Source organism: Lepisosteus platostomus, chromosome 21 (assembly GCF_059453375.1).
Source record: "Lepisosteus platostomus isolate fLepPlt1 chromosome 21, fLepPlt1.hap1, whole genome shotgun sequence".
In the NCBI taxonomy this organism is placed as follows: domain Eukaryota; kingdom Metazoa; phylum Chordata; class Actinopteri; order Semionotiformes; family Lepisosteidae; genus Lepisosteus; species Lepisosteus platostomus.
Genome location: NC_142631.1, coordinates 11,348,369 through 11,366,851, shown reverse-complemented (window position 1 = coordinate 11,366,851; position 18,483 = coordinate 11,348,369). Strand labels below are relative to the sequence as shown.

The 18,483-nt window shown below is 39.1% G+C and overlaps 2 protein-coding genes across 10 annotated transcripts in view; one reads left to right on the top strand and one right to left on the bottom strand.

Moving 5' to 3' along the window:
- Window positions 1-12,882, bottom strand: part of gpsm1b (G protein signaling modulator 1b) — a 57,437-nt gene extending 44,555 nt beyond the window's left edge. Inside the window, exon 1 of one of the 2 annotated variants that reach the window (XM_088615182.1) lies at window positions 12,722-12,882. In XM_088615182.1, coding sequence (XP_088471308.1) covers window positions 12,722-12,780 — 59 coding nt within the window. In that variant the 5' untranslated portion in view covers window positions 12,781-12,882. Of the gene's footprint in view, window positions 1-5,032; window positions 5,208-12,721 lie in introns of those variants that run through there. The other variant, XM_088615183.1, reaches the window with a different exon arrangement.
- The window catches only part of LOC148644040 (centrosome-associated protein 350), a 73,103-nt gene continuing 58,286 nt past the window's right edge, over window positions 3,667-18,483 (top strand). For 3 of the 8 annotated variants that reach the window (XM_088615178.1, XM_088615179.1, XM_088615171.1), the window contains exons 1-3: window positions 3,667-3,924; window positions 17,018-17,109; window positions 17,635-17,678. In XM_088615178.1, the coding sequence (XP_088471304.1) occupies window positions 17,085-17,109; window positions 17,635-17,678 (69 nt within the window). In that variant the 5' untranslated portion in view covers window positions 3,667-3,924; window positions 17,018-17,084. Of the gene's footprint in view, window positions 3,925-16,013; window positions 16,329-17,017; window positions 17,110-17,210; window positions 17,357-17,634; window positions 17,679-18,483 lie in introns of those variants that run through there. The other 5 variants (XM_088615174.1, XM_088615177.1, XM_088615176.1 and 2 more) reach the window with 5 other exon arrangements.

Sequence of the window (18,483 nt, the reverse complement as noted above, 5' to 3'; positions counted from 1 at the left end):
ACCTTGGTTTTACGTCTCGTCTGAAAGACAATACCTTTTTACTATACAGTGTCCCCATCACTATAATGGGGCAGGGTGGGCACCCCCTACCTGTCACACTAACACCACTTTTAGCAGCAACCTTAGTTTTTCCCAGTTTACTCCTTGCAGGTGATGCTTCAGAACCAGAATTGAAACCAGGGCCACAATTCAAGGCAGCAATATAAAATACCGTATCACCGAGCCGCCCACAAGAGAAAATAATACACAAAAATCCATTAGAGACAAAAGCAGATATAGCAATACCTGGAAAATAAAGACAATTTAAAGTTGTGCCTTGAGACCAGTTGCTAAACACCCCCTTCAAAACCAGTCTTGTCTAATTTTAGTTTTTGAACAGACCTGTTTGTGCTTGTGTTTCTGGTATACATTTACCAGAAAATAAGCAAATATATCCCAAAGGAAAATCACACCATCAAATGACACGTTCTTCCAATATATTTGTTATGCTTTCCCCTGGGATGAGGAATGTATCAGCCTCCAGTGTGTAGTTCCTTACTGATCAGAGACACTGTTGAAAGCATTTAAACTCTGTGTGTGTTCTGAGTCCCCCAAAGGGAGTGTGACAACAGATCGGCAGTCTGTAGCAGTTAAACTGATTTGCTGTGTTTCACAGCTCTGATCCGCCATCAATTATGCATGCTTCCCATACATTTTTAATGGAAAACAGTTAAACTGGAGCCAGAAAATCAAGTGAGTGTTTAAGTGCTGATGTTTTATTTAAAACGACACAACCATAATAGGAAACTGCCATGTTCAAAGATCACTGAGTGGCTGTAAGCATTATAAGCAGGCCTGGCTGGCTGCCAGACTTTCCCGAAACAAACTTTTCCACTGTGGCTGAAATTGAATTATAAAACATTTGGTAATAATAGTACATTCGAGTCAGGACATTTTAAGCAGTTTACAAGGAGTTTATAACGAAGGTCTGGGAGGGACGACAACAGCCAAGTTCAATCAGATTCAGCTGTCAGTAATTCTTCGTCATTCTTGATGTCATTTCCTCACCTAAAACACTATATATACTGTACACGATCCCCTTCTCTCCCTCTCATACATCTTCTTGCATCCCACCTCCACCCCATGTCCACCTCTACAGCTGCCACTTGGTCACTCCTCACTCTGAATGAGGGTCTCAGCTTCAGCTTCAATTGGGGCAGTGTGGTGGCAGTGTGGTGGCTCTGTGGCTAAGGATCTGTGCCTGTGGCTAGAAGGTTGCTGGTTCGTAGAGGAGTCCTATTCTGTTGGGCCCTTGAGCAAATTGTATTCACTAAAAAAAAATCCGCAATTCTTTCAGCACACTTAATTCTTGAGTGTTGATATTCCTATGGAGGAGGAGAATGTGCAGATCTGGTGACTTGAGATCAAGAAGTTGCTGGAACCCAAATGAAGGGTTTAACGTACTTCAAAGAGGCACAATTGCTAAGGAAAGCCAAGGTACAAATTCAAAGCAAGAGGTTTGCTCTCACCAAATGAATGGAACACAGAGACCCAGTTCCCTCACCTTACATGATATTGTTTTTTACATTTTATCCTAACTCATTAGTCATATTTTAGCACCAATGTAGCTCTCTGTGATGGTCAATCAACTCATGTCTGTGTTGAGCTATGACACAAAATAAAATGGATGGTGCAAGTTAAAGGAATTTTAGAGAGAAAAATCTGTCCAGAAATGTTTCTTGACAGCCCAGGAGATATATTGGTATCAAATTTGCTGAGAGGACTAGCACTCGCCATCTCTCAGAGGTACTTACCAGTGCCTGAGCCACACTGCAAGATATTCCATCTGCCAAACCTCCAGCCAATTGGTCTGGGAGATTGAGGTGCTGTCAGAGTGTGTTTTTACAAAATATGAGACTTGCTACACATGGCAATTTTAATTTCACTCTTGAATAAACAAAATGATATGATTTGCCAAAGCGTCCATGAATATTTTACCACTCTGCCTCACTTTTCAGTCTTAATCTGTTCTGCTGTGCATGTAATGGGCATCTTCAGATCAAGTTTATTGTAAAAAAGTTTCCATGGAACGTACCCAGTTTTCTTTCAATACACTGATTAATAACAAGACTGGGTCCTGTGCAGCTGCACAGAGGCATCTTGTCAGCTGCCTCTACAAGGATTAAGTTCCCAAGCAGTCTAATCTGGAATTACAGTAAAGATGAGCCCTGGAAACCAATGGGATTAAAAGGGAGAAGGCCAGTTTATTAAGATGAGAGCAAAGGCTTTTCCTGTGGGTTAGTGACTTCACTCATTTCTCCTGTTTTATCTCCTGGCACTGAAATACAAAAAGGGAATCTAAAGATTTGACTCTAACTCAGCCCCTGCTGTGCTGTGAGCAGAACTGATGTCCTTTTTTTCTTTTTCTCTCTTTGTCCTTTTTTCAAATCCTCTAAAAATAACCAAAGAGCTGTGATTTTTTTTTGTCTTAAGTTTCTTATGTAATTGTTCTGCCCCTGTTAAGTAGCAGAATGATCTGTCTTCCTAGTCAAACCATGATGCTGGGAACTCATCAAAACACAACTCTTTAAAAAAAACATACGCAAAAAAACACAGGCAGGTTTTTTGTACCTGCAAACTGATGGAAACTCAGTGTAAAGGTATTATTCACAAGTAAAGTTAGAGGTGGAGTGTAGGATTTGTGATGCTGTTTGGCATTAGGATTAGAGACTATATAGGGATTTTGTTTTAATTTTAAAGATTTGAACTCAAACGCAATCATTACATTCCACACAGTTTAGCTTTGCAACACAATACCATTATGAATGCTGCTACCATGGCCATTGGAATATGTCAACACTGCTATTTGTGACCTTGAAGGGCGATGGGTTTCACACAGGACTCAATGTCTCGCTCTACCCATTTATATCTGCTGTTCTTTTAAAGCCATAAATCGCAGGTTAAGTGACAAAATCACACTGTGAATTTCGCTGTTACAGGAAGCACAATTTAGAAATTTCCGTTCTTCTATTAAATGTCTTTCCCACAGTGTTAGGTGTTTTAAGTGTCCTCCCAAACAAAACCACATCTATGTCTTTTTTGTTCTCGCAGTACTTCAGAGAGCACTAGGCAAATTTGATTCTTTTGCAAATCTAAGATATAAAGAGGATCATATAAATGCTGTAAAATTGAAAGTAGTCTTGTGAGGTCTTATTGGAGTGGACAAAATACAGCACTTTAGGCCTAAATTTGTCTGTGCCTCTTCTAATCTGTAATACATCCAGTGCAGTAATTACCCCTTAATTGCCATATTGTGTTACCGAATGTCTTCTTTAAAAATATGAGAGCAACTTAACTAAGAATTATTTTCTGTTGTAGCTGTCTGGTGGCCAGCATGTAATTGATATCTGTAATGTCAAGTTATTGACTGCTCTGCCGATATGCTATGTTAATAAAGGTTTGGATTTTTAGCTTCTTTTTTGAGAGCTTCATTTTATGTGTTATGATATAATGCCAGCTTTGGACTGTCTAGCCAATGAACCCAATAAATGATTTAAGACACACCACTGTGCTTTATTATCTAATTGTAGACAGAAAGCTTTATCCATCCTTCACCAAATTTCCAAACCCTCTTCTTTTCAGCGCTTGGTTTGTAATGTATTTTTAACTGAATTCTGAAAAAACAGGAGTGCTGGTTACAGCTGTTGAAATTATTTCTAACTTACACAGAAATAAATAGCAGAAGTACAAGAAGTAGGAGGCATCTTTGAAATATGGGCCAAGAGCACTGTGGTGTACCAGAAGTGTTGCCCTCCAGAAAGTTTATATTCTTTCCTTTGCTTTTAGCCTCTATAGCAACACAGTCAACAGAGCCTGGCTGGCACACAGGTAGAGTGTGGCCTTAGTTTAACTGAAAAGGGAGAAGAACAGATTATACAGTACCCGGTGAGTTCATTTATATTATATAAATAGATTACCCTTTTTATTTATAAAAGATAAAAGTTTTATAATTTCATGTTTTCATAAAAAGTTGTGCTCCAGTAATTTCACATTTTAATTACTATTGCTCTGGATTTCCTACTGTGAGCTTTCTAAATATCTCTTAAACCATTGCTACTGGGGCTTTAAAGAAAACACATTTGTGGTACTTGAAGCCGCACATGGAAAGAGAATGACAAATCTGGAACAGCGCTTAGCCAAGTACAGGGAAAATATAGTCCAACACATATCATAGTGCAGAATTAAAGGCAAATATTTCCTTGTGGATCGCAAAACATATTTTGAGAAGTAAACCCAAATGGTATAACATTGGCAGTTTCTGGCCCTTAGTAATACAGTAACAGTACTTTAGCCTGAAGACGTATTAATCTTTTAACATAGTATCTTTATATTATTGAAATCTTTGACCGAAGAAATCATCAAGCACACTAAAAGAAAACTGCCCGTGAGCTTGACTGTGCATCTCAGTATTGCCAGGATGATAGACGAGGGTACAGAGGCAAGTTTCCCAACATGTCTCCGACTGAGGTTAGAAAGAGAATGAATGCCTGCGGCTCAGCTCTTTCCTTTCGGTATCGGCTCCAGCTTTAATTTGACTGTTTGGAGACAATTGGGCTATAATTACATGCCTGTGGTCATAGGAGACAGTGTATTTCTGCCTTTTGAATAAAACTTGTTGGCTGCCTAAATGACTGTACTGTAAGTGTGTTTCATTGGATCGCCCAGTAACCGGACCATAAGAAAAATAGAACGCTTACAAAGGAGGACGTCGTTTAATCTGATTTGCTCATTTGATTGGTAATAACTTGTTAATCGGAAACTATAATTCAGTCGTTTCTTAAAGATCTGGCTTTGATTATGTCTGGATTGTTTGTCTCTGGCTCCCATGGCTGTTTAAATAATTACCTTCGCATTTGGTGCTTCTTCCAGGACATGCTCAGTAGAACATTTCTAAACACGTTTAACCTTGAAAAACAATGAAAAGGTGCACTCCTGCCCTTTTGTCTTTATCAGCCCTTCTCTGTGCTACTGTGCATATCCTTTGCTCTCTTACCTTGAATTGTAAACTCCTTTTTGTGTCGCGGCGTCACACAAAGATACATTCCTCTGGTTTGTTTCTTGGTGATTCACATGTGGTCATCGGGAACTCAGCATCTTCCATTCCTCGGCATTATTGTTTCACTGTCTTGCTTGCACTACTACGGCTCCTTCTCTCACAGTCGCTGCTCTGAAAATATCCAAGTTCCACCAATCCACAGTCCACTCCCCCAACCTCTCTCTCTTGCTGCTCTGCCATTGTCGTGAGTCCAAAACCTCTATTCAATCCCCCGACTCTCACCCTTAGGCTCTCTCAGACTTTCCTCTTAATACCAGGCTAGAAATATTTTGCTCCTAACTATGAGAGAACTGTGGTCACGTTGGCACCAATTGCATTCAGACAGAGGACTGTAATTAGACAATGCTAATCCACAGTAAATTAGAGGGATGCAGGTCTGGTTGCCGTGGCAACAAACCAAGGCCCCAGAACAACCTGGACCCAAGAATCTCTCTCCGCCTTTCTCCGTCTGTTGCACTTCTTAAACTTCCAGCCATGTCTCCCTGCTTTCTTTCTTTCACTTTCTTCGAAGTTTTATCTCCCTCATCTTTCTGTTACTGTATGTCAGTATTTTCTTGTCTCTCTTTTCTTTCTGTGTATCCTCTGAAGAGTAGCCCAGCTCATTCCAACACAGCTGGAATACATTAGCCTGCTCATTGAGGCTTGGCTGGGGTGATTTTTGAAGGAGACTAACTGCATATATGAGACTACAGAGTGAGTAGTCTGGAAGACAGGGACTGAGATGTGTTTAAATCTGATGAAGTCTGAGTACATGTCAAGTTGTATATGAAAGAATTATCTGCGCACTGTTGCAAGGATTGAGTGGAGGAAAATGGTAGGCTTAAACATCTTTAAGTTTTACGTCCACATACTGTACTATACCAAAGTCTTTTTAGAGTATTTAAGTGTTTTGAATGAGTGATCTGTGGTCATATTGTCTCTAAGTTATTCAGCTCTATCAACAAGCACACATTGACTCTTAAGTCTTTCAGCCCAAAGCACAGCTTCTGCTAAAGCTTTTTACGATTTTGACAAAGACGGCTGAATCTGGAACCAAATGGGGAGGAGTTTGCCTCAAATCCAACCTGTGTTCTAGGCCAAACCCCTGTTGCCATTTCAAGATAATTAACTCATAAATTGTGGTAGAAAAGTCACAAACTGAATTAAGCTATCTTACAAAGAGGGTTCTGGAGAGATAGTTTTAGTTTAAATGAAGAGATTTTTTTAAAGTAAACATTCAAATTGCAGAAGAGGGGACAAGGTGCCGAGACAAATTAATAGTGGGTCTCCTCACCTCTCCATTCTGCTCAGACAAGGGGTGCTTCTCTGCTCCGTGGGCTCTGCAACATACTGTAGCACGCTGATTGATTCAATGCAATGGTATGCTTCAAGTACCGCCATAGGCAAACACTTTATTGATCATTATAGTTTCATAATCCTCAGACAGAAAAGGGATACATAGATAGCTCTAAGCAAAAAGCTTCATGGAATCTAATGGAATTTAAATCCTATGAATCTGTATTATTAATGCCATTCAGGTCTGCCATGTCTACTAAGATCCTGGTGTTGGTGGTGGCAATAGCAGGAGAGGTCACGGAGGACCAGAAAGCAAACAGAGCTCACATGTGCTGGCTTGTGCCAGGGGGTAGCAATTTGTGTGTGTTGCCTGGCTTTGACACTACGCACAATGAGATTGAAATTGCCATATCAAACACACATGTTTTGATACCACTGGAGCAACAAATGCTGCAACACTAGCACAAAAGAAGCCTCACATAAAAGCACATCTGGGCAGAGAACTGAAACAGATAACAACATTAATTAAAAGTCACCCATTGATGTTAAACAACATTGTTCAATGTGCTTTTTCCACAGGGATTGGCTAACTGTATAAGTATCTTGCTGCAATATTTAGACTGTACAAAAAATATCAGAAGCAATGTTTATCCGTCTGGCAGGAATACATTTTATGTGCATTTACTCAGTATCATTACATTGCAATACAGACTTGTCTTTCAAATTCAAACCCTTAAATTAACACATCTTAAAAGTCAGCCTGAGACAACTGGAATTTATTGACACAAAGACAAAAGAGACAAAATCGGGTGTGGTCATTTCACCCAGTTTTTTTCAAATCAAGTTTTGATGGCCAAATGTATAATTTCAGTGTGAATCATGACAGATGACTTAGTGTTTTTCTCAGACAGATGTACATTACTTTCTATGACTGATGCTATACTATGAATGTATCTCCTTTTACATTCTGTATGGAAATATATGTTTTTATCTCTTTCTTGACAATTATGGTAACACTTAACTTTGGCCAGGGCTGCATTTTGTTTATAAAAGGCCTTCAGAATTACTGTACTCAGAGCATAGCAGGAAAATATACATTTTTGTGGGTGCCTATTTTGTTTACTGGAAGAGGGCCTTATCTGTTAGTTAAAACTCATTTCAAAATATCACTGAGCTGTGCTGTGACCCTTGTCAACTACAGACACTTGCCAACCTGGGATTTATGCAGTGAATGGGTTTATTAATGAGGTGAAAAAGCTGTCATGGTGTTTTAATGTGAAAATATGAATTTAACATCTATTTTTATGAAAGCCCCTCATTGACTGAAAATGGCTAATGTCACGTACTGTATGTCCACAAATAGAATCACAATACTGAAACAAGTAATTACAGACCAACAAATCTTAAATCTATCAAATGTAAGGTTGTGGAGATGATAAATTGGACTAAACTGGAAAATCACCTCTATGGTAATAGTTTTATAGGAAACGGTCAAAAGGGATTTAGAAAAGAAAGGTCATAGTTCTTTGAGCCCAGGCATATACAGAACATGGCTGCTCTTTTCTGAGCATATACAAACACGCTCATTCCAGACCAACAAGTAATGTAATAATCAATATCTTAAATGAGTTCTTACAGCTGAGAAATATGCCATATAAATACTGTTTTTATTTCCAGGAATCATCCAAATGCATGCATTTATTCAAAGTCCTACCACAGTTAGGAATTCATCTTTTATGTGGAGCTTTTCAAAAACCTTTTAGTAATGAACATACTGTACACCATATCGATAGGCTCTGTTTGAATCCGTTACTGCATTACAGACCTGGAAATGTAGGCCTGAGGTCTCAACTTCAAGTACTGCTAGTGCTAAAACAGAAACAGTGATTGTTCTCAGTAACTCTGCACCTCAGCTATGCATCGATGATCATGAGTTAAGGTATGCAGTGTCCCTGGAGCTCAGGTGTCAGCCTCCAGGCAAAGGCAGATATTGGGATAAATGACATCGGCATAAAGAGCACACTTTCTGTCCGTGATAAATGGAAATCCGTTGTGAACAAATCATTTGTGTTTACCTGCACCGTACTAAGATGAACAACTACTGTATGCAAATGTTTAGCCGTCAACACAAGAGCTTGAGCACATGTTGCACTGTAGAAGGCTTCAGCTTTTTAAATCACAGGAAACATTTCCATAGCAAAGGCAGTTTGAACAGAAGAGATGGATAACATCAAACTGAGGTGCAGCATTTGTCTTGGCTTATCCACAAACAAAATTACAAGAAATCTTAAATAGCATGGAATGGCAGAGAATCTAAAGAAAATGTCAAGGGAGATACACAAGCAGCAAAGTCAAAGACAGGACCCAAGGGAAAAATTAAACATCAAAGTACCGACATAATTTAAGTATTTATGCATAATGCTTAGAGCATTAGAAAATAAATACATAATATTGAGGTGATCACGTTAACAATTGATTAGGACGTACTGTAAATGGATACAACATTTGTGGATACACAGTGTCCTGGATAAACAAGAGAGAGATGAAAGAGAAGGACATGTACTGTAGCACTACTGTATATTATAAAAAAGCACAGTTACAAGTATGCCACAGATCCCCAAATCCACATACAGTACTAATATTATATTGCATAATGTAATGTATTTTATATTATATAATTGTATTGTATAAATGTGGAAAAGAAGAAAACGATTTAATGGAGGATATCAACTTTCCTCATTTAGTCTGTGACAAAACGATATGAATGGATGTTGATGTTAATGTAAGTTCATTAATGATTGCTTTCATACTCAGTTTGCCAGAGGACCTATAAGAAGGAATCCTAATATTATTCTTTTTTTTAAAAAAAAAAAGCCCAGAATGAGAAAAGATACCCCATTACAGAACCGTGATCATTTGCTGTATATTGCTTGATTTGACATGATTGTCAAAACTGTACAGGTACAGTTAAATTAAATATTATGAATTTCAGGAAAGTGAATGATAATGAGATATAACTGTAGAATGGGACACAGTGGATATGTGATCAGTAGAAAATTAATGGAAACAGTTTAAAAGTACTATACTAGAAGCACAGGAAAACTGTATTCCAAGTGTCATTAAATCACAAATATAGAAAGCAGTGACACAAAAGGATTAATAAATCAATATATAAGGAGAAAAAAACAATTAATGGGAATATACTACACTTACACTTACAGACTAAAAGATTTTTACAGTCTGGATTGGAAAAGACTGCGAGTGAGTTTGATACAAGTATTCAAAATCCACAAAGGCATTTACAATGTCAAACCAATGATCTGCTTCAGACTCAACTCAAGTGAAAACAACAGGAAAGAGCATTTCATACAGAACAGGAGGCACTTTTTTACTCAAAGGGTTGTGGGGGTTGTAACAAGCTACCCAGACATGCTGATGAAGATGATACCCTGATCTCTTCCACGAAACAACGTAATGAGATCCTCAGATTAATTAGCTACTAAAAACCTAACAAACACTTCTTGTTTGCAAGTACAGTAGTCCTATATTAATTTATATGCATTTTTATATAATTTCAGATACAGTGCAATGGAAGGATAGTCAAGGTACAGAGAATTAGCACTGTACTCAATAGTGCACAAGCCATAAACAACACTATATGAAGAATCATATTAATCATATGACTCTATATGAAGATCATATACTATATGAAGATCAAATAATCTATTTTCTATGCAATGTTCTGTAATGTTGATCTCCTGTGTGTACCCAAAATGAGACTCGTACTGTACATAGGGGATGAATTCTGCTGTGTGGCTCAGTGAATGTGGTACACAGATAATAAGACTATCACAAATTCTGTTTCTATTGATGCATTTAAATTGGGTCTGAAAACATTGCACAATGCTGTTTAATATTTAATTTTCCTGTGTCTTACTGTGTATCGTTTTTTTTCTGTTTGGTGCTTTCGATATGTCATATACAATACATTACAGTTTTTTATTACTATTGTTAGTTTCAACAAGTAGCGATAAGAGCCGTGCCAATTTTGAACTGCTCCTTTGAGTCAGGCATTACAGATTTGTACAAGAATAGAAAATAAAATTTAAACGGCTAACTCAAGGTTTGTGCTCTATAAAAGAACATACAGTATTAAACTTTTCTTAGTTGTCTGGGGGGTGATATACAGTCCTCCTTGAAGCCTTGTTGTGGCGCATAACTGAAATAACAGCTGAAAAAGAGTATACTGTAGCACTGTACATGCAGCCTCAGAGCTGTAGCCTGTGAATAGCCCGTGGATGTCAATTCACACCTCCATCTCATTAGCATTCCCATTTTCCTCTCAGAGCACCCTGAAACAGCTGAGTGTGGAGGCTGCTGGGCTGGGGGAGGAGTGGGCATACTGTGATTAAGTCAATCGTTTTCCTTTGAGAATTATCTCGGTCTTCACCCTTCCATTTTGCTACCTTCTTTAGTACAGCTACCCCGAGCTGGAGCAAAGTGTTGTGGGTGTCCAAAACAAGCTTTACCGGTTGTATTGTTGAAACAGATTGCCGGAGGTCCTTCATTAACTTGCTAGATATGACACTTCGATCGATCAGTTACCCAAAACCAAGCAAGCACGCTTCATGATCGCTTGCTTCTACCTAGTCTTATGCATTCTTTTGAGCTGTGCACAAAAACACTCATTTGAAGGGCAAGTAATGGAAAGTACCCAGAGATCAGCTGACAGTCTGCAAGACTCAGGAGTCCGTGTGGCCAATTGTTAAAATAATTGATTTTTGCACCCTTGTCAAAGTAAGCCCACTTTGAAAGAAGTACTGTAAATGTTGTACTAATACACGTCTGACTGTGTATGCAAAACCACAGAGGATTAAATTCCATTTGTTTTCTAACTTTCATTTTGAATCATGAAATTCATTTCAGAGCTTGTTTTCATGGAACAAAGTACAGCACATGGGTATTAGTGTAAGTTTCTAGTATAGATGCATATTTACATTACACTATTATATATACATCAGTATTTGCATACAGTTCCATTTGAGTTATCTGATATCTCCTTATGTATTGAGACATTGTTTCATAAACCTAGCAGTAATAAATGGTGTTAATTTATATCTAACTTCCCCAGTAAATATTTACAGATAAAAAACAATTCAGTCAATGTGCCTAGAACCATTCTAATTTATACATTTGAGTGCTATGTGCAATCTTAATTGTAATATTATTTTAAGCCCAAAAAAATCTTTACTAAAGTAACTTTTGCACTAATGTGGTCTATGGTCACCAATATCGTTACTGTATTTTGTTTTTGTTACAGTGCATAATTAGTTACTTATTTAGCCAATGATTGAGTCTCAATTCTATACCTCTTGAAGTTTTTGATTTAAACAATTATGATACTTTAGGCTGCTGTGTATTAATCTATTCTTGCTGCTGTCCTCTATTTACGATCATCAGCAAATTCACAAATTTTATATATGAGGACACAACTCTTGTAGTTGCACACAGAGGTGAAACAGCACAAACCTGAGCTTCAGCAAAGTACCTCTTAGATTGTAGAAAACAAGTTATTTTCTCTTGTACAGTATGTGACCTCTCAACTTCCACAAGAGCAGCAGTGAGATGTTGGATAAATTGTAGGGCAATCTTCAGATTCCCACTGACAATAGGGAGTGTGGTGCAGTGCAACTTCTCCCACTAGTCATGTTTCTTTGATACGCTGCCTTCAAACCCTGTCACCTCCTCTCAAGGAAATTCCACATCACACACACATTCTGCTGCACAGGCAGCACAAACACGAGCAGAAGCGCACATAGCTCTCTGAACGAGCCTGACACTGCGCTGTGTGTGAACTCAGTAAAGCACGAGGGGAACTACAGAGGAAGCACAGCAGGGCACTGAAAGTGTGGTGGCGTAGAGTATGTAAATAGTGCAGCGGTAAAGAATACAAATTTACCACAGGTGAAAGGTACACACAGCATTGCCAGAGATTTGTCCCCTCTATAGATCCACCTTCATATTTTGAAGCATTTAAGGTGGTTTGGTCACAAAACCCCAGCTCCTTCTCTACATTTACCAGTTAACAGCCTCATAAACATTTAAACATTCCTGCCAGCTACAGCAGTTGTCCCCTTTTCGCAATTTTGTAGCCCATTTGAATGCATTACTTGTGGTATTTTAGAGAAAACAGTGTCCAAGAATTGGTTCAGTGTACTACCACACCAATCCACACACTCCCTGCTTAACTCCTCCTGTGTTCAGACAGCTTGCCGGCTAACTGTAATCAGCTCATTTCTCCCCCACCAGGCTCTGTGCCTGCCCCCTCCCTCACCCTCCCTCAGGTCCTACCTGGAGTGTAGCCTTTTGCTGGCTGGTTCCTGGTCCACACCATTAGGAGACAGAGCCATGAGCTCTGCAGAGCAAGTCCCCGGTGTGGTGCTGTTTTGTCAGCTTCTTCCTTGGTGCACTAACAGCAGTTCTGTGGCAATGGCAGCCGTCAGGAAGTGATGTATTGTACAAATAAACCATAAAGGCAGGCCCCACCTCCGGCCGTGACATCACCCAGAGGGAGCTGGGCTAGAGAAAGCTGCTACAGTAGCTGCTCACTCTGAATACAGATTTCCCCCTAGGCTAAGACATGCACACACTGTGCTCTCTCTCTCTCTCTCTCTCTCTCTCTCTCTCTCTCTCTCTGCCTTGATTACTGTACTTTCTCTTTCTTTATCAGTCACATTTCACTTTTGTGTGTGTGTGTGTGGGGGGGGGGGGTTGTTTTGTTGTTTCTTCATTCTGTATCTATGTTTTTTTGGTGTCCTTGCTAAAGCTAAAAACATTTCTCTCATAACTCTTCTTTTTCTCCACTTTGTTTTCTGCCTCCTTATCTGAGCAAGTATCTCTTATTCCAATAGCAACAACGTCTGAAATAACAGATTTCGGTTTTATCCCATTTGTAAACAATTTAGAAACTGATGCCCTACCTGATGCACTACCTTTGTTTCCCGTTTTTTGGTATGATTGTTGCGATTCTTTCTTAGCCAAAGAAAGCGTGCATTCTCCAGTTGTTTATCTTTTTAAATTATTTTTGAAGAGGCTAAGGAGGAGGTGAATGATGTGCCTACAAAAAAATCAAATCATTAATTCAGGCTATAAATGGGTACTTTTTAATGTGATTTTGTGTAGCATACAGAATGTACACAGCATGCCTCTTTTACTGTATTCACTGTATATTTGGTGTGGTTAAGATGTCTGTGTGTTCCATTAAAATCAAAGACAACACAAGTACACTGGAATTAAAAACAGGTGAGCTGGTTCACTGATTGGTTGAGTTCACATCTTTGGGGACATTATTTTGTGTTTTTTAGCACATGTAGTGTCATCCATACTATGTTTTTATATAATTTCTTCTTCTTCTATAAACAGCTTCTATATTTCAATCTATTTAAAAATTCAAACTTCTGACTGTACCTGCACGTTCAGTGTTACCAATCAGAGAAGTAACTAGGCAATTTTTAAAATACTGTAAATACCATATTCCTGGTATTTCACATTTCTAATGTTTCTAATTCCAAGCTTCTTCAGCACTTTTCCTTTTGGAAATAAAGCACAATGATCATCATAACTCGGGGAATCAGTGGAAATGCAAATGTGTTTAACACAGAAAACAGGGAGATGACTCGTCAAACAAAGCTATTGAACCAACCCGCGAAAGCTAAATCACTTGAACGATTTGCAGTCTAGCTTGATGAGATCCTTGAATTAATGTGCAGTATTCAACAAAGTGTAATGAGTTTGACAGGTCGAACAGCTTGATCTCATTCATAACATTTGCTTTCCTTTCTTTGTGAACGGAGATCAAGGACTGCAATGCCTTCCTTATTGGGCCTGTTGAGGTTCTACATAGACTTCACAATGTCAGGATTCTGTTGCTTGAAAATAACTGCAACTCCTCTGCAGTGCCACCTGCACTGACACACTGTACAACAGGCTGGAGCTTAAGGTTCTCATTGGTCCAGGCACCACCGAAACCTGCAATTTCAGCCAACCTGCTTCTAGAGTCCTCTAGGCTCACAAGATGGTGATTGTGAATGGATGAGGTTATTGGTGAGTGATGTTTGTGAAAATCATGTTAACCAAGGGTTAGTTTTTATAGCATGCACAGTGCTAGTGGGAGTTGGATCTGTGATTTTGGACAAACCACTCTCACCAGCAATATACTGTAATCAATTAACATTCTCATATGGGGCTAATTAAGGAATTAGTGAGGGTTAGGTGGTAACTCCCACTTGAATGTCTGACCTGGTGGCTCTCTGTTCAGATTGCCTGTCAAGGGTGATAGAGCTTTTTCTAGTACAATGTCACGCTTGTGCGATTCATTGTCCAAACCCGTCAGAAATTTGCTTGAACACATTTTTATCATTGCTTTTAACATGCAGTTTTGTTTATCCTTGGTTTCATTTGGAAAGTGCTTAAAAATTCTGTATTTGCAAGCAGGTCTCTATTAATAATAATAATAATTGCTTACACTTATATAGCACTTTTCTGGACACTCCACTCAAAGCACTTTACAGGTAATGGGGACTCCCCTCCACCACCACCAATGTGCAGCATCCACCTGGATGATGCGACGGCAGCCATAGTGCGCCAGAACGCTCACCACACATCAGCTATCAGTGGGGAGGAGAGCAGAGTAATGTAGCCAATTCATAGAGGGGGATTATTAGGAGGCCATGATTAGTAAGGGCCAATTGGAAATTTGGCCAGGACACCGGGGTACACCCCTACTCTTTTCGAGAAGCGCCCTGGGATTTTTAATGACCACAGAGAGTCAGGACCTCGGTTTTACGTCTCATCCGAAGGACGGCGCCTGTTTACAGTATAGTGTCCCCATCACTATACTGGGGCATTAGGACCCACATGGACCACAGGGTGAGCGCCCCCTGCTGGCCCCACTAACACCTCTTCCAGCAGCAACCTTAGTCTTTCCCAGGAGGTCTCCCATCCAGGTACTGACCAGGCTCACACCTGCTTAGCTTCAGTGGGTTGCCAGTTGTGAGTTGCAGGGTGATATGGCTGCTGGCAATTTTTGACGCAATTGTAGCAATTTAATATTGTAGCAATATTAAAGTTCTGCTGTCGATTTATTCGGACAGCGGAGCAGGTGAGGCATTAGAAGAACGCCCCGCATGTGACGCCTGGAAAATTGCTACAATTGCGTCAAAAATGTCCGCAGGTACAACAGTGACGTCGTGCAGCACTACATTCCGAATATCAGCACAAGAGATCATGAAACTGCACAGAGCCGGAGAGCCTCAACAATAAAACACACCTTGCAGAAATGGTGCTTTCTGGGATGCAGCACTCAACGGATTGGACACCTAAACCGAACATGATAGTAAAATAAAAGCAATTAAAGTTGCCGTTGCATATCCAAGAATAGAAGGAAACAGATTGATTAAATTTCCTTGAGTCTGACATGCTTAGATTGACATTGTGTATGATAAAATAATTTAATAACTTTTATACGAGAACATATGTTCTGTTAAAAGAATTAGAGGATTGTGATGAACTGTTCTTTTGTCATTTACATGTCTTGTTTTCTGTAGTGTCAATGCAAATAAAAACTGGGACACTGGGTCTTATTCAATAGCAATTATTCAAGCTACTGCAACAGCAAGGCGACCTGCAAGCGCCTTAGATTTCCTAAAGCGTTGTTACTTTTTAATTTTACAGTCCTTCGATCATTTTTGCATAGTTGAGCGAATGCAATGCATTCCTTTAGGCTTTAACAGAAATGGCCCTTTTTTTGGCGCTGCTTAGAGCGCCAATAGCTGTTACACTCGCTGAAGTCAGGCGGGGCCACAGCAGTACAGTACATGTTATCATTACCTCTGCAGTTGATTCTGTTGAGTTCAAACGCCTTACCAGAGGAAAGGTATCGCTAGAAACATTTTAACAGGTAAATAAACTGTAATGGGGTTATTCTACGAAGAGTGATGGTAAACCAGTAGTGGAAGTAGTTTTTCTTGAATAATAACTATGGTAACGATGGTTTGTGACTGACATTTATTAAAGAGCATTTTATTAGTTTGTTCAGAAACGTTTGCGGAGCGGTTGCAGAAATGATTTGGATATACAAAGAACGTCGCTGTAAACCGTTTAGGAACGTTTTCAAATAACTGGAAATTTCAATCTATTTTTTCTATGCATTTAATTAGAATTTGTTAGCAATTAAATTACTTTGAAAATGCTTCTCTTATTCAGCTTTTTCCAGTGGTCTGTCTGACCCTGAATGCCATGATAGTTGATGTTCAGTTTTTTATGTACTATGCTAAAATATTTACAGCCTGCTGTTGTTACGACCACAAACCGTACCTTAAGAAACAGTAAAGAACTGAACTTTTAAACGGCCGAAAAGCTATGGGCTCTCACTCCATCTAGCGGTGTAGTTTGTACACCGCAATCCTCTCTTTTATTGACGAGAGCGATGTGGAACTTTAATTTGTCAAATAAGAAACTTGAGTTTTGCAGAAGTATGTTTTTGTGCTGAAGTTTTAAGATATATAATTTTCAGCCAAGACAAACAAGTAATGTTTGTCATCCATTTGCAACAGCAACAGAATGCTGTTTTTTTTCTATTTTCTTTAGTTATACAGGCTTAGAAAAAAACACTTGAAGATCAGAAGAACGTCATAATCAGATTGGGTTTTTGGATATGGCAGGCTCATCTAAAATGGAGGGTGAGTGTTATATACACGCCTGAATCAAAATGATGTGAAAATACATATTTTTTTTCTGGGCAGTTTGAATCCTGTTTTTAAAGTATAATTTTCTTTCCTAGATCCACGTGTGCTTTAACGAATCATCACTCCTTCAATGCTTAGTGAAATGTCATCTCCCTGCAGCTCTGCAGACTTGGCTTTTCTTGTGCAGTTTGTAAAAACCTCAGAGGTCCTGGAAATTCCCCTCTCTGCTCTCTTGATCACAGTAAGAAAACAAGTACAACTCCCTTCTGCTTCCTGTGTGTTTATATTTCCCATCGTGATCCACCATGATTTAAATTATTTATTTAAATTGGTAATTTAATTACACAGCTAAATATTCAGATTGACTGAAGAATCTTTAGCCTTCAGATCTAGAGCAGGTAGTGGTTTAAATAGATGTGGGAAAACACGTTGGGCTGAGTAATGCAATGTGTGTGTTGGAAATATTTTGTTTAGTGCCGTGAGGGGAATTTTCTAAAAGAGGTGTTTATTTTCCCTTAGATGTGGAATGTGCATGGGAGATGCTGAAGGAAGCAAGGATCAAGGTGAGCTCAGTGTTTATTCACCAAGTGATCTAAATACAGCAGAGAACCCGTCTTTCCTCGTGCTCTCAGAGTCTATATGGATCGTGCTTTGCTGGTCTGTATTCTTCTGCAACAATCAGCCGAACACTAGTTCTCTCTTCTTCTGTTCTGGTTTCTTTCTTTGGGGTACTCCAGAGTATGCTGTAAGTCTAGAAACAAATGTGACAGGCCCCAGACAAAACAAGGTGCTGGGTCACTCCATGTCAAATCACATACTATGACACCCACCATCTTAGATTGGTCAGAAATAATTTGTTTAGTTAGAGATAGAGAAGTTTATGACTGCTCTTCGTAGTGTGATAGAGGATGCCCTGAAGAGAAAAAAAGTAAAAAGAAGAGTAGCCATGAAAAAAAGTTTGTTTTCCCCAAATTGTCAAATTTTACATCGCTAGCTGACAAAATCAAATTCCTGACCTTCTTAACTCTACATGTCAAAGTCATCATCTCTTGAAGGTAAAGCTTTAAAAACATTTGAGGACATTTTTTATCTTTCACCTTTTCTCACTTAGGAACAGTGGCACCCCATGGTCAGAAATTGGTATTATCTCTATAATGTGACATTTCACAACATTTTCATAAATCTGTGCTGGAGAAAAAGAAAAAGACCATCAACGTTTTTTCTGGGAGTAAATGAGAAAGGTTGAAGACACAATCATCCAAGCTGCAGCTCTACTGCCTGTCCTTCATAGAGACTGATGTTACAAGATGTTCATTTGGATGGGTGAGGGGTGGGGTGGGGGGTCACATGGGTGACGTTTGACCATTT